The sequence below is a fragment of the Pleuronectes platessa genome, chromosome 16 (assembly GCF_947347685.1).
Source record: "Pleuronectes platessa chromosome 16, fPlePla1.1, whole genome shotgun sequence".
In the NCBI taxonomy this organism is placed as follows: Eukaryota; Metazoa; Chordata; class Actinopteri; order Pleuronectiformes; family Pleuronectidae; genus Pleuronectes; species Pleuronectes platessa.
This window is the reverse complement of record NC_070641.1, coordinates 7,784,647-7,795,481: the sequence shown is the minus strand read 5'-3', so window position 1 is coordinate 7,795,481 and position 10,835 is coordinate 7,784,647. Positions and strand designations below refer to the sequence as shown.

The window sequence follows — 10,835 nt, the reverse complement described above, 5'->3', positions numbered from 1 at the left end:
TTAAATATTAAGTTTCACTGGATAATAAAGTTGTACATTACATTTCATTTAGCTGACGCTTTTATCCGAAGCGACATACAATAATTATTCAACCATGAGGGTACAAACCCGGAACAACAAGAATCAAGACAGTACAATTTCTTCAAGAGAGCCAAACTACAAAGTGTTATAAGTAAGTGTCCTTTAAGTGCTACTAAATTGATAGTTTAAACTGTTATTCAAGGTATAGTCGGAAGAGGTGTGTAGTTAGTCTGCGGTAGAAGATGTCTAGACCTTCTGCTGTACTGATGTCATTGGGGAGCTCATTCCACCCTTAGGAGCCGGGACAGCAAACAGTCGTGATTGTGTTGAGTGTTTAGCTCATAGTGAGGGAGCAACAAGGCGATTGGCCGAAGCAGAGCGAAGTGGACGGGCTGGGGTGTAACGTTTGACCAGGTCCTGGATGTAGACTGGACTCGATCAGTTCACAGCACGGTACGCAAGTACCAATGTTTCGAAACGGATACGGGTTTAACTTTAAATTAATTGTAATGTTATATTTCTGTTTATAAACTGAAAGTGCGGCATCTAGCGGCAGCGGAGTGTAATGCACCTATAGGATGAACTGTGGTGGGTGGGTGCAGCCTCTCTGAGGACAGTCTCGCGATACTTGTGACTGAGGACAGCCTCGCGATACTTGCAGGGCTATAAAATGGTGATCGGCCCATTCTTAGTCCTCTTTAAAATCGGACGGGTGACAACATGGTGAGTCAGCGCTTCTCTGTGCACTCAGACACAATCTCTGTTTATCTCAACCATCCGCTGTTTGTAATTCATCTCAGACATGTGCACATTTTAGGTGTTCGCTCTTTATTTCCCTTTTCTGATTATTTCTTAAATCTTTTAAAATTTCAAGTGGAAGTTTGAATGCTATGAAAGCAACGCCGGCCAAAATGGCTGCTTGACGCTTGCCTCTTCCAAGAGCTTTTTAGCTGACTTTAACTCGTTTTCATTTAACTGTGAATAAACGCTAAGATCGAACATGTCATTTAATTAATGTTTTATATTTAGATTAAATCTGTGACCCTGCTGATTTAATGAAGCTAACCATGCTAACATCGTGGTAAATGCTAGGCCGTCGTTAGCTGTAGTTTACTGTGGCATTAATAGAGCCAGTCTCTCGCTCTACGTCATCATGGATCGTCTAACGGTTTCTTCCCTCCACAGTCTCACCGAAAGTTTTCGGCTCCACGCCACGGGTCTCTGGGCTTCCTGCCCCGCAAGAGGAGTCGCCGCCACCGCGGTAAGGCCAAGAGCTTCCCCAAGGATGACGCCAGCAAGCCCGTGCACCTGACCGCCTTCCTGGGCTACAAGGCCGGCATGACCCACATCGTCCGCGAGGTCGACAGACCTGGATCAAGTGAGTGGGACCGCACTTATTATAAAACCTTGAGATGAACCGTGAACTGGGCAGTATGGGCCCAATTTTTCTATTAAGGATAACTAACTTCCACACTGCATGATTGCAAATATTACGTTTTAGTTTTGTACTTTATCATAATTGTATCTTTACGGCAAAGCCCTACATTATTGTGGATTTGTATGGAACGTGGGTGCCTAGACCTTTTCCAGCAGTTTGCTTTATCACACTTTTATAACTTTTTTTTAAAGTTAAACCCTGCTTTAATGGGTCAATTTGTCAGGAAATGGTGGTTCTGCCTATGATGATTCCCTCGACGGGCGGACATAATGGGTTCAACCCCTTGCTGAATGTCGAGCACTGAGCGCAGTCAATACCATGAGTCATAGGGTGCAGCTGATGGATGTTCAAAGATCTTGAAATGCAAACTAAATGTGTATTTGCATTGCAGAGGTGAACAAGAAGGAAGTGGTGGAGGCTGTGACCATTCTGGAGACTCCTCCCATGATCGTGGTTGGAGTCGTTGGATACGTCAACACTCCACGCGGCCTGCGTTCCTTCAAGACCATCTTCGCCGAGCACGTCAGCGATGAGTGCAAGCGTCGGTTCTACAAGAACTGGTGAGCTTACATGTTGGTTTCTAATATTTCGAAGCAGATGTTAGTTGCACAGTGGAAATTAAAATGACCTGTTTTCACTGAGCGAGTCTAACATTACGGTGGCCCCTGTGGCAGCTCCGCTCAGGTGCCTCGTTCCCTGATGAGCTCCGGGCTCCTCTGGCCAGTGGAAAGTGCTTCTTAGAAACTGTGCCATGAGCTGAAATCCTCAAGCTGATCTAGCCCACCCTCCTCCCCAGGGGGGAAGGGGCAAACAGCTATGGACAGTGTTCTTCCGCTGACCCTTAGGGGTTATGAAGGACCTGTGCCAACCCATGTCTCTCCTGCCACGCTGTGATCTCTCAGGTACAAGTCGAAGAAGAAGGCTTTCACCAAATACTGCAAGAAATGGCAGGATGATGACGGAAAGAAGCAGCTGGAGAAGGACTTTGCCACCATGAAGAAGTACTGCCAGGTCGTCCGCATCATTGCCCACACACAGGTTAGAAAGTTTGCTTTCTCTATTGTTGGCCAATTTAGATTGTTGCTTGTCAGTGATGAGACCACGGATATTGCGTCAGGCATGGCGCCCGATACTTATGAGGAATTATTCCAGCTGCCTTCCTTCTGAGACTACACACCCATCACACAACTATTAAGTTTTGAAGATGCCTGTTTTTAAGTCTAACCTGTTTGTTTAATCTGCAGATGCGTCTGCTGCCCATCAGACAGAAGAAGTCTCACCTCATGGAGGTGCAGCTCAACGGTGGCACCATCGCTGATAAAGTAGACTGGGCCCGTGAGAAGCTGGAGCAGGCCGTGCCCGTCACCACTGTCTTCACCCAGGACGAGATGATCGATGTGATTGGTATCACAAAGGGTCACGGATACAAGGGTAAAGAACAGATTGAAAATTAGATTTGTTAACCTATTCACGTTTACCTTCTGACAGAACTTGTATTGACTAATTGATGCGTCTTGTCTTAAAGGTGTCACCAGCCGTTGGCACACAAAGAAGCTTCCTCGTAAGACTCATCGTGGTCTGCGTAAGGTGGCCTGTATCGGTGCATGGCATCCTGCCCGTGTGGCTTTCTCTGTGGCCCGTGCTGGTCAGAAGGGTTACCACCACCGTACCGAGATCAACAAGAAGATCTACAAGATTGGCCTGGGCTACCACACCAAGGATGGAAAGCTGGTTAAGAACAACGCCTCTACAGAGTACGATATTTCCAACAAGAGCATCAACCCCCTGGTAAGTGATGTTCCTGCATCGATGTGTAAATTGTTAACACATCCTAATTGACGCAGATGTAGCTCACTAATTGTTTTTATTTTTAAGGGTGGTTTTGTTCACTACGGAGATGTGACCAATGACTTTGTCATGGTGAAGGGCTGTGTTGTAGGGACCAAGAAAAGGGTGCTGACTCTGCGCAAGGTGAGTAATTCTCAGCAATTTGTAATGTTAAGGTTAAATATACTGTGACAATTTTCGAAAATGTCCAAACATTGTTTCCCTGTTTGCAGTCTCTGCTGGTACAGACCAACCGCCGTGCTTTGGAGAAGATTGACCTCAAGTTCATCGACACCACTTCCAAGTTCGGTCATGGTCGCTTCCAGACATTGGAGGAGAAGAAGGTGTTCATGGTAAGCATCGGTTTGATTTTTCAACTTCATCCTCAAATGAAATGTTACCTGTGTAACTGTTATAAAACAGCAGCCGCTAAACTCTGTCTGGGCTTCTGTGCCCACGCACTGATCGTAATCTAGTTCATCTTCAGTATGAACTCTGGTTCCATTCCAGTGCAATAGTGCGCTCCATTGAGGCAGGGGAGCAGCTCCCCATTGTGCTAGCTCCCTGTTCACTCTCTGGAAACATTTGCTACTTTAGCCAGCACACAGACTTCAGTAGCTGTTTGTTGTTGACACACAGCTGATCATGTTTCTCTTCTCAACAGGGTCCCCTCAAGAAGGACCGAGTCACCAAGGAGGAGACTGCTTAAGATGTTCATGGTCGCTGCAAGACATGGGAGGAGAAGATGTTCATGGTAAGAACTAGTTCGTTTTTTTTCAATTTCATCCTCAAATGGAATATTACTTATCTAACTGTAATAAAATACCAGCCGCTAAACTCTGTCTGGGCTTCTGGGCCCACGCACTGATCGTAATCTAGTTCATCTTCAGTATGAACTCTGGTTCCATTCCAGTGCAATAGTGTGCTCCATTGAGGCAGGGGAGCAGCTCCCCTTTGTGCTAGCTCCCTGTTCACTCTCTGGAAACATTTGCTACTTTTGCCAGCACACAGACTTCAGTGGCTGTTTGTTGACACACAGCTGATCATGTTTCTCTTTTTAACAGGGACCACTCAAGAAGGACAGAGGAACCAAGGAGGAGACTGCTTAAAATCCAATGTCTCTGCTGCATTAACTGTCAACATCAATGTTGTGCAGTTATTTAATAAAAAAACAAAACGTATGTCGTGTGATGGTATTTTTAACAAATTGACTGAATTACAGAGATGAGCTGAATCTACTCAGCTGTTGAAACTAGTCTGACTTAGGTTGAATGTGCTGATGCAGGAAAACATCTCATAAACCTGGTGCTGGTGACACCTCAACAAAAGTACTTTGTGACACAAAACTGGCAGACTATTAAACTACAGACATGAATTTATAAATATCTTGTATCTAAATGTAAATAAAAGATTTATATAGTGATAGATTTTGTTTGAGGATTATGTATTTCAGTTAAGTTTAATTTAGTTTTATAGTTTAGTTACAATAATTTGCACAGTAGCTGCTTCGTTAAAATCAGTTAAATTCTGTCACGTCCTCAATTATCCCAGCAGAATGAGGTCATCCCTATAAAGCTTGTTACAACACCCATGGTAACTTAAAGTAAAGACACTGTGCAATGCTTACCTTCAGTGTTGGTAGAAAGTTGGTTAAAAACTTCATTAGTACATGGTCAAGCTTATTTCTGTTGCAAGGGCTATTACCAAACTACTACAAATGATAAGGATTATTTCTTCAGTCAGTTTAAGAAATACGGTAAGATACTCATTGCCTCAGCGATGTTTTTAAATGGCTCAATTTTTGTATCTGGTTTAAAATAAGGCAGCAAAGCATCTTCATTTGGAAACCTTGATGCATTTTATTTTAGCAGGAAATTCATTTGACCAATATCTTGCCATAGGTCACCAATTATAACAGGCAACTCGCACATATGCGTCAACGTCAAGCTGATTGTTACAGTTACATGCAACAGATTGTTGAGGAACATGTCACATTACCAAAAGTGTGCACAAACAAGATGCCACAAACTAATGTTTAACATTCCTTTAACAAATGTCTTGTCATATCTTTAATAACTAAGTCTACCACTGGCAGAAGAAGATTACGTGGATAATTTTAAGTTTCTGATTTTAAAGAGAAGTGATAATTAATGTCAACAGTACCACCAGCTAATGTAAAACCACTAGATGACCACACACACAGTTAATCTTCACAAACATGAGTTTACAAACAAAATCTTGTTTTCTATCTCAATCTTTTATTGTTCCATACAGCTGAGGTAGTTTCTGTAAAGTATTTAAATCTCTAACATTTGATTTGATGCAGTGGAAACTATAAAGACTCAGTTTTGAATTTGAGTAAAATGTTTTTAGTTCCAGAGCCCAGTCGTCCGTGCTCAGGCTCAAAAGGTCGGCGTCAGCTGTGGCGTGAGCAGCCACCTATGCAGAACTGATGGACGGACGCTCGGTTGAGCTAACGCTGCATGTTTTAACAAGGCTATATGTGTCCTTGAGCTGTGGAGACTGTATTCAGCTGACATCAGAAGTGCAGCAGTCACCGAGTGGTAATTAAGGCCCAACATCATCCATTCTGACTCATCACTGCCACAACTAAAGGCTGCACTCCAGCAGGTAATGAGGGAGACCTTGGGACAGATCTGCAGGCCATTGAGACGTCCTGCTGAAAACTCCTCTTTTGAGACGTCTCTGCTTAATATTCAGCGGGTTTAGCAGAAATGTGGATTTCCTGTACGGCTTTTCAAGGTCCCACCTTCCTCCCATTAACCTGCAGTGCAGCGGGTTGAAGGACGGCAGCGTTTCCACATTGTGACATTTTCTCTACCAAAGCAGTTCTACAGCGAAGGGAAAGTAAGCTCTGAAGGACACTGATGGCGAACTGAGCCCTAAAAAGACACAAAAAACTGCCCTGTGCATCAGTTTGTTGCCAGTTTGCTTTTTTTTGTTGGTTTGTGTCTTTCTGGTAATTCTATGGTCATTTGATATCACATCTTACATCAGTTTTTTGTGGTTTTATGTCTTTATGATCATTTTGTGGTTGTTTTCCATCTGATTTTGGTCATTCTTCCACCAGTTTCTGGTTGTTTTGTGTCTCAGTTGTTATTGTATGGTCATTTTTCATTAGTTTGTATACATTTTGTGTACATTTTTCTCTCTGGTCACTTCACATGACTTTGTGGCCAATTTGTATAATTTCCTTGTCTCTCTGTGGTAGTTTTGAATGACTTTCTTTTCATTTTTGGCTTGTTTATGATGGTTTTGTGTCTCCGTGGTTGTGTGTCTCTGTTGTCCCTGATTTAGAAGCAGCAGGAGGAGGAAGCAGGGGTGATGCCTTGTGTCACTGTGTCCAGGGGACAGTCGCTGAGATTTGCCTGCTGTTATGTAATAACCTCCAAAGGCTCTGACCCCCCCCCCCCCCCCCCCCCGCTCCATGCTACTGTTAACGGTCCAGAAATCTGCCATTAATTGCTCCCCCTGTCCGTCAGGTGAGGTCTGGTTTCCCAGTAGGCATCGTCTTCATGACCCCGTGCATCTGCTCAAACAGCATCCCTGCACTTCTCGTCCGACTCATTACGCACCATTAGTTCCCTCCTCCATCATCTCAACGAGGTCAGGACAGGAGGAGTGGAGCAGCAGGAGGGGAGGGGAAGAATGTGAAGCAAAAATGTGTCAAATCTCAAATTTAAAGCTTTGATTCTTTTAAATGATGAACTGTATGTAAACAGCAATTATTCACTGTAATAAATGGATGCCAAATAAACTTAAATAAATATTCTAATATGATGTAATATCAATAAATGGTAATATAAATACGTATTACTCAAATCTCCTGCTGCCCTGGACAGATGAGACAATGTTCTGTCGGACAGAGACGAGTATTCAAACCTTTCATTGAGAGAGCAAGAAAACCAGAGAATCACAAACTAATGTAGAATTACTATGGTGATTTTGTGTCATATATTGGTCTTATGGTTGTCCTTGTACTCATTTTGCATCTCTTTGTGTTTTTCTTTTCTTTCTGTGCCTTTTTTGCATCCCTTTGCAGTCCTGTGCCTGCAGCTGCTCAGCCTCATTGTCTGATCACTTTGTGTTTCCCTGTGGTCATTTGGCACGACCGAGGTTGTTTTGTGTGCCATTTTTTTGATCATATTGTGGCCATGTTGTGCCTGTAGTCATCTTCCATGTCTTTGGTCATTGGGTAGTTTTAGGTTTTTTGCATGTTTTCTTGACCAACTAGAATAGCTGTCACTCATAGAGAGGTCCGGTGGTAGGGTCTCTGAACCTGCACCCAGTAGATCCATTCAGTAACTCATCCATGATACGTCACCTCTGATCGGATTAGTTCAGTCATTCATCATTTAAAATGACTTCTCCTCAGAGATATGAGTGAATGAAGCCAGTAGTGTGTCTGCCTCTACTTAATAACTGCATTGTGTGGGTGTGTGTGTGTGTCTGCATACGTGTGTGTGCACCCGCAGTCATGCAGTGGAACCTCCAGTCCTGAGTACAGCAGCTGCTGCTGGTGGGACAACAGCCAGGTAACCGGGGTGCATGCTGGGACGGCAGAGAGGAGGGCCAAGCGTTTGATTTATGTGAGAGTGTGAGAGTGTGTGCTGTTGCTTGCACACGGACGTAGGTGTGTGTGCATCTGTGCGTTGGTGCGTGTCCTGGCACCGAGTCAGTGGCAGGCCGCCCTGCAGAGCGAGGGAAGTGGCTGGGCTGTGCTGCTGCTGCGTCGAGCTGTCCGACAGGAGGACGGCCTGTCGGAGGAGACGACCACACATGTAGGACCATTATTACTCAGGACGGAGGCCGCTCCTACAGGGACTATCTCACGAGTCCTGATCACAGTGGAATTAGCATCTGAAATGACTGTTGATCAATCAATAACCAAAATTCCCTCAATCATCTCTTTAATCTGAGCAAAGGACTCCCACGGGAGCACAAGGTTTCAGATATAACTCCTGAGATATTTGTATTTGTGTGTTTTTATCATTGTTGTCTTAACCTTTCTCACGGTGATGTTACACACTTACCTGCAATCAGGAGATAGGATGTTGTGTGTTTGTCTGCTGACACTAAAAGGCCGCTGTCAATCACATCAGATCCAGATTAAGTCATCTGTGATATGAAGATGTTCTTGGCCAAATGATTTTGGCAATTTAGATCCTTCATATTTTTACGGCTATAGAGAAATACTGACCATGTGAAGTTTTTTAGGAGATTTAAAGTCAAGGGCAGCTCTTCTCTGCTTTATATCGTCTTTGATTTTGAAAGTAAGCATTTGGAAGATGTCACAATCGGCTTTGGGAAGCACTTGCTTGTCATTATTCGGATGATTCATTGATCAATCAATGATACAATGTTCAGATTCAGTGATGCAATGAACATAATGAGTACTCTGAGCTCCGGCGGAAGTCTTTTGTTTTTACAGGGTGACATTAAATGCACCACAGGTTGCTGCAGGGTGGAGGAGCTGTGGAAGATCTTTGATTTATATGTTTTCTGTGTAGCACCGATGAACGCCTTCAACATCAGGACCTTGTATTTATGATCCTTGCTCTTTTTGCCAGAATCTCAACAATAGGATTTGAAAAGCAATTGATAGCTCAGATTTTTTTAGGTTTTAATCTCAGGAGGAGTTAAAATGTAAACAGGTGGAAATGACCAAGGACACACGTCTTTAATTCCTCCTGATGTTTTTTTGAGTGTGAAACATGTCCATCTGTATCACGGACACTGCTGTCCCCACAGAGAATCTGTCGTCCTCCTCAGCTCGTGGAGGACAGTGGATCTGAGCGTTTCTCTCGGGCCTGCCAGACTGCAGCTCCTGCACCCCTGCACTGTGGCATCAGTATTCAGGGCCCGTTTACGGACACAGCGTTCCCTGAGCTGAAAGAGGCACTGCGCCCTCGTCCCCCGTCACACCACCAGAGGGCAGAGCACGGCGCTCCATTAAGCTTCACGCATCCTAGAGCACTTCGTGAGCTCGAGCCTACTTGTGCTTCTCCGCTTTTTCTCTTTCTTTAAACTGCTCTCCATTCAGAGCTGGTTAAAAAAGCTGCAGAGGATTCGTCAAACAGCAGCCACTCGTTTATTCTTATTTCATGCAGGACACGATGAAGCTGCGAGCTGCTTGTATCAGCAGTGCGGGTGATGTGAATGTGTCATTTCAGACGACGATTTTTTTCTTTTCTTTTTTCAGTTGGGTAAACATGCTTATAGCTCCCTGTTGCCACTCAACTCTGCATGACCCAAAAATAACCTGGGGGGAGCGCAGTCAGCAACTGCTCTCTGGTCAGCACAAACAACAGGCCTCATCCTTCACACACACACACACACACACACACTCACACTCACACTCACACACACAGACATGCACATTCTGTGTTTGCATGCACAAGCTGAAAGATAAACATTCCTGTGCACACATTTCAGGTTGCATTTGGTTTCCAGAGCAGTGATCCTCAGAGAGCGAACGTCAAACGCTGCAGCTTCTGCACCACTCACTTAAGGTTTTGTTTCTGCGGCTTCAGGTGACACCTCCCTCGCACAGCTCCCATGGGCGTGGGGGGGTTCTCTGTCCCACAAAGTCATCCAGTAAGGTCAGAGATAGGTCATTGGTCAGTGTGATGCGAGGTTATGTAACCTTGCAGGCTGCCAGAGACACACACATACACACATACACATACACAGAGAGAGAGAGAGAGAGAGAGAGAGAGAGAGAGAGAGAGAGAGAGAGAGAGAGAGAGAGAGAGAGAGAGAGAGAGAGAGAGAGAGAGAGAGAGAGAGAGAGAGAGAGAGAGAGAGAGTTCCTCAGGCCTCAGGCCTCATCTCCTCACCCCTCACCTCAGCCCCAACCACCACCAGGCTCCCCCTCTGCACTCTCCCACAGAGCTTCCTCTCTGCCACACAGCACTGCAGAGACACTTTGATCACCACAGCAGGAACGAGAGGGAGTCAAACGGAAGAGAACAGTGTGTGTGTTTGTGTGTGCGTGTGTCTGTGTGTGTGTGTATTTCCCTACACAAAACAAGCAGATGTCACAGCTCCGGACTTAGTTGTCAGTGACTTTCACATTCCTTTTTGAGGAGATTTACAGACTCTAAATGTGCACGTTGGGTTTTACGTCAAGAGTTAGAGGCCAGGATCTTTTTAGGGGAATAACTCAACCTTTAAGTAACAGCACAAATAAATAGACAAAAATGTACACAAGTAAAACCCCACTCAATTTTCTATTTGAGAAAAAGTCAGTACTCTCATTGCCTATTCCCCACCAGTGATGCTGCTGCTGCAGGAGGGAGGGTCCAGTGTTACCTGCCAGCTCTGATTGGATCAATAGACGAGCTCCCATATTGTTATTGATCACCTTTGAAAAACAACAAAAACAGGAACATGTTATATGGTTTGTAAAAAAATTTAGTGGTACAGATATTTGCAGCTATATTTACAGGAGAAAAAGTGAAAAGTATCAACTTAAGTAAAGTACAGCCACATGGAAAATGTACTTCAGTACCTTGACAGAGTAAAT

At 44.4% G+C, this 10,835-nt stretch overlaps 1 protein-coding gene and 3 non-coding genes across 4 annotated transcripts; all 4 read left to right on the top strand.

Moving 5' to 3' along the window:
- The first annotated feature begins 635 nt into the window (after nt 1-635).
- rpl3 (ribosomal protein L3) lies at nt 636-4,467 on the top strand. The gene is made up of 10 exons (XM_053444040.1): nt 636-744; nt 1,207-1,399; nt 1,851-2,019; nt 2,362-2,497; nt 2,704-2,890; nt 2,985-3,247; nt 3,335-3,430; nt 3,520-3,639; nt 3,951-4,040; nt 4,351-4,467. Exons 1-9 carry the CDS (start codon nt 742-744, stop codon nt 3,993-3,995), a joined length of 1,212 nt encoding a protein of 403 aa, XP_053300015.1. The 5' UTR covers nt 636-741; the 3' UTR covers nt 3,996-4,040; nt 4,351-4,467.
- LOC128459343 (small nucleolar RNA U83B) lies at nt 2,542-2,633 on the top strand. The gene has a single exon (XR_008342136.1). It is a non-coding gene; the product is annotated as a small nucleolar RNA U83B (small nucleolar RNA).
- LOC128459341 (small nucleolar RNA SNORA54) lies at nt 3,743-3,873 on the top strand. Its single transcript, XR_008342134.1, has one exon. It is a non-coding gene; the product is annotated as a small nucleolar RNA SNORA54 (small nucleolar RNA).
- On the top strand, nt 4,146-4,276 carry LOC128459340 (small nucleolar RNA SNORA54). Its single transcript, XR_008342133.1, has one exon. It is a non-coding gene; the product is annotated as a small nucleolar RNA SNORA54 (small nucleolar RNA).
- Nucleotides 4,468-10,835: the final 6,368 nt, after the last annotated feature.

What these genes read in the sequence shown, in the direction of transcription:
- rpl3 (XM_053444040.1), top strand. An exon ending in GCATCATTGCCCACACACAG is followed by an intron (nt 2,498 to 2,703) that starts GTTAGAAAGTTT and finishes TTTAATCTGCAG; the next exon opens with ATGCGTCTGCTGCCCATCAG. An exon ending in GGGTGCTGACTCTGCGCAAG is followed by an intron (nt 3,431 to 3,519) that starts GTGAGTAATTCT and finishes CCCTGTTTGCAG; the next exon opens with TCTCTGCTGGTACAGACCAA.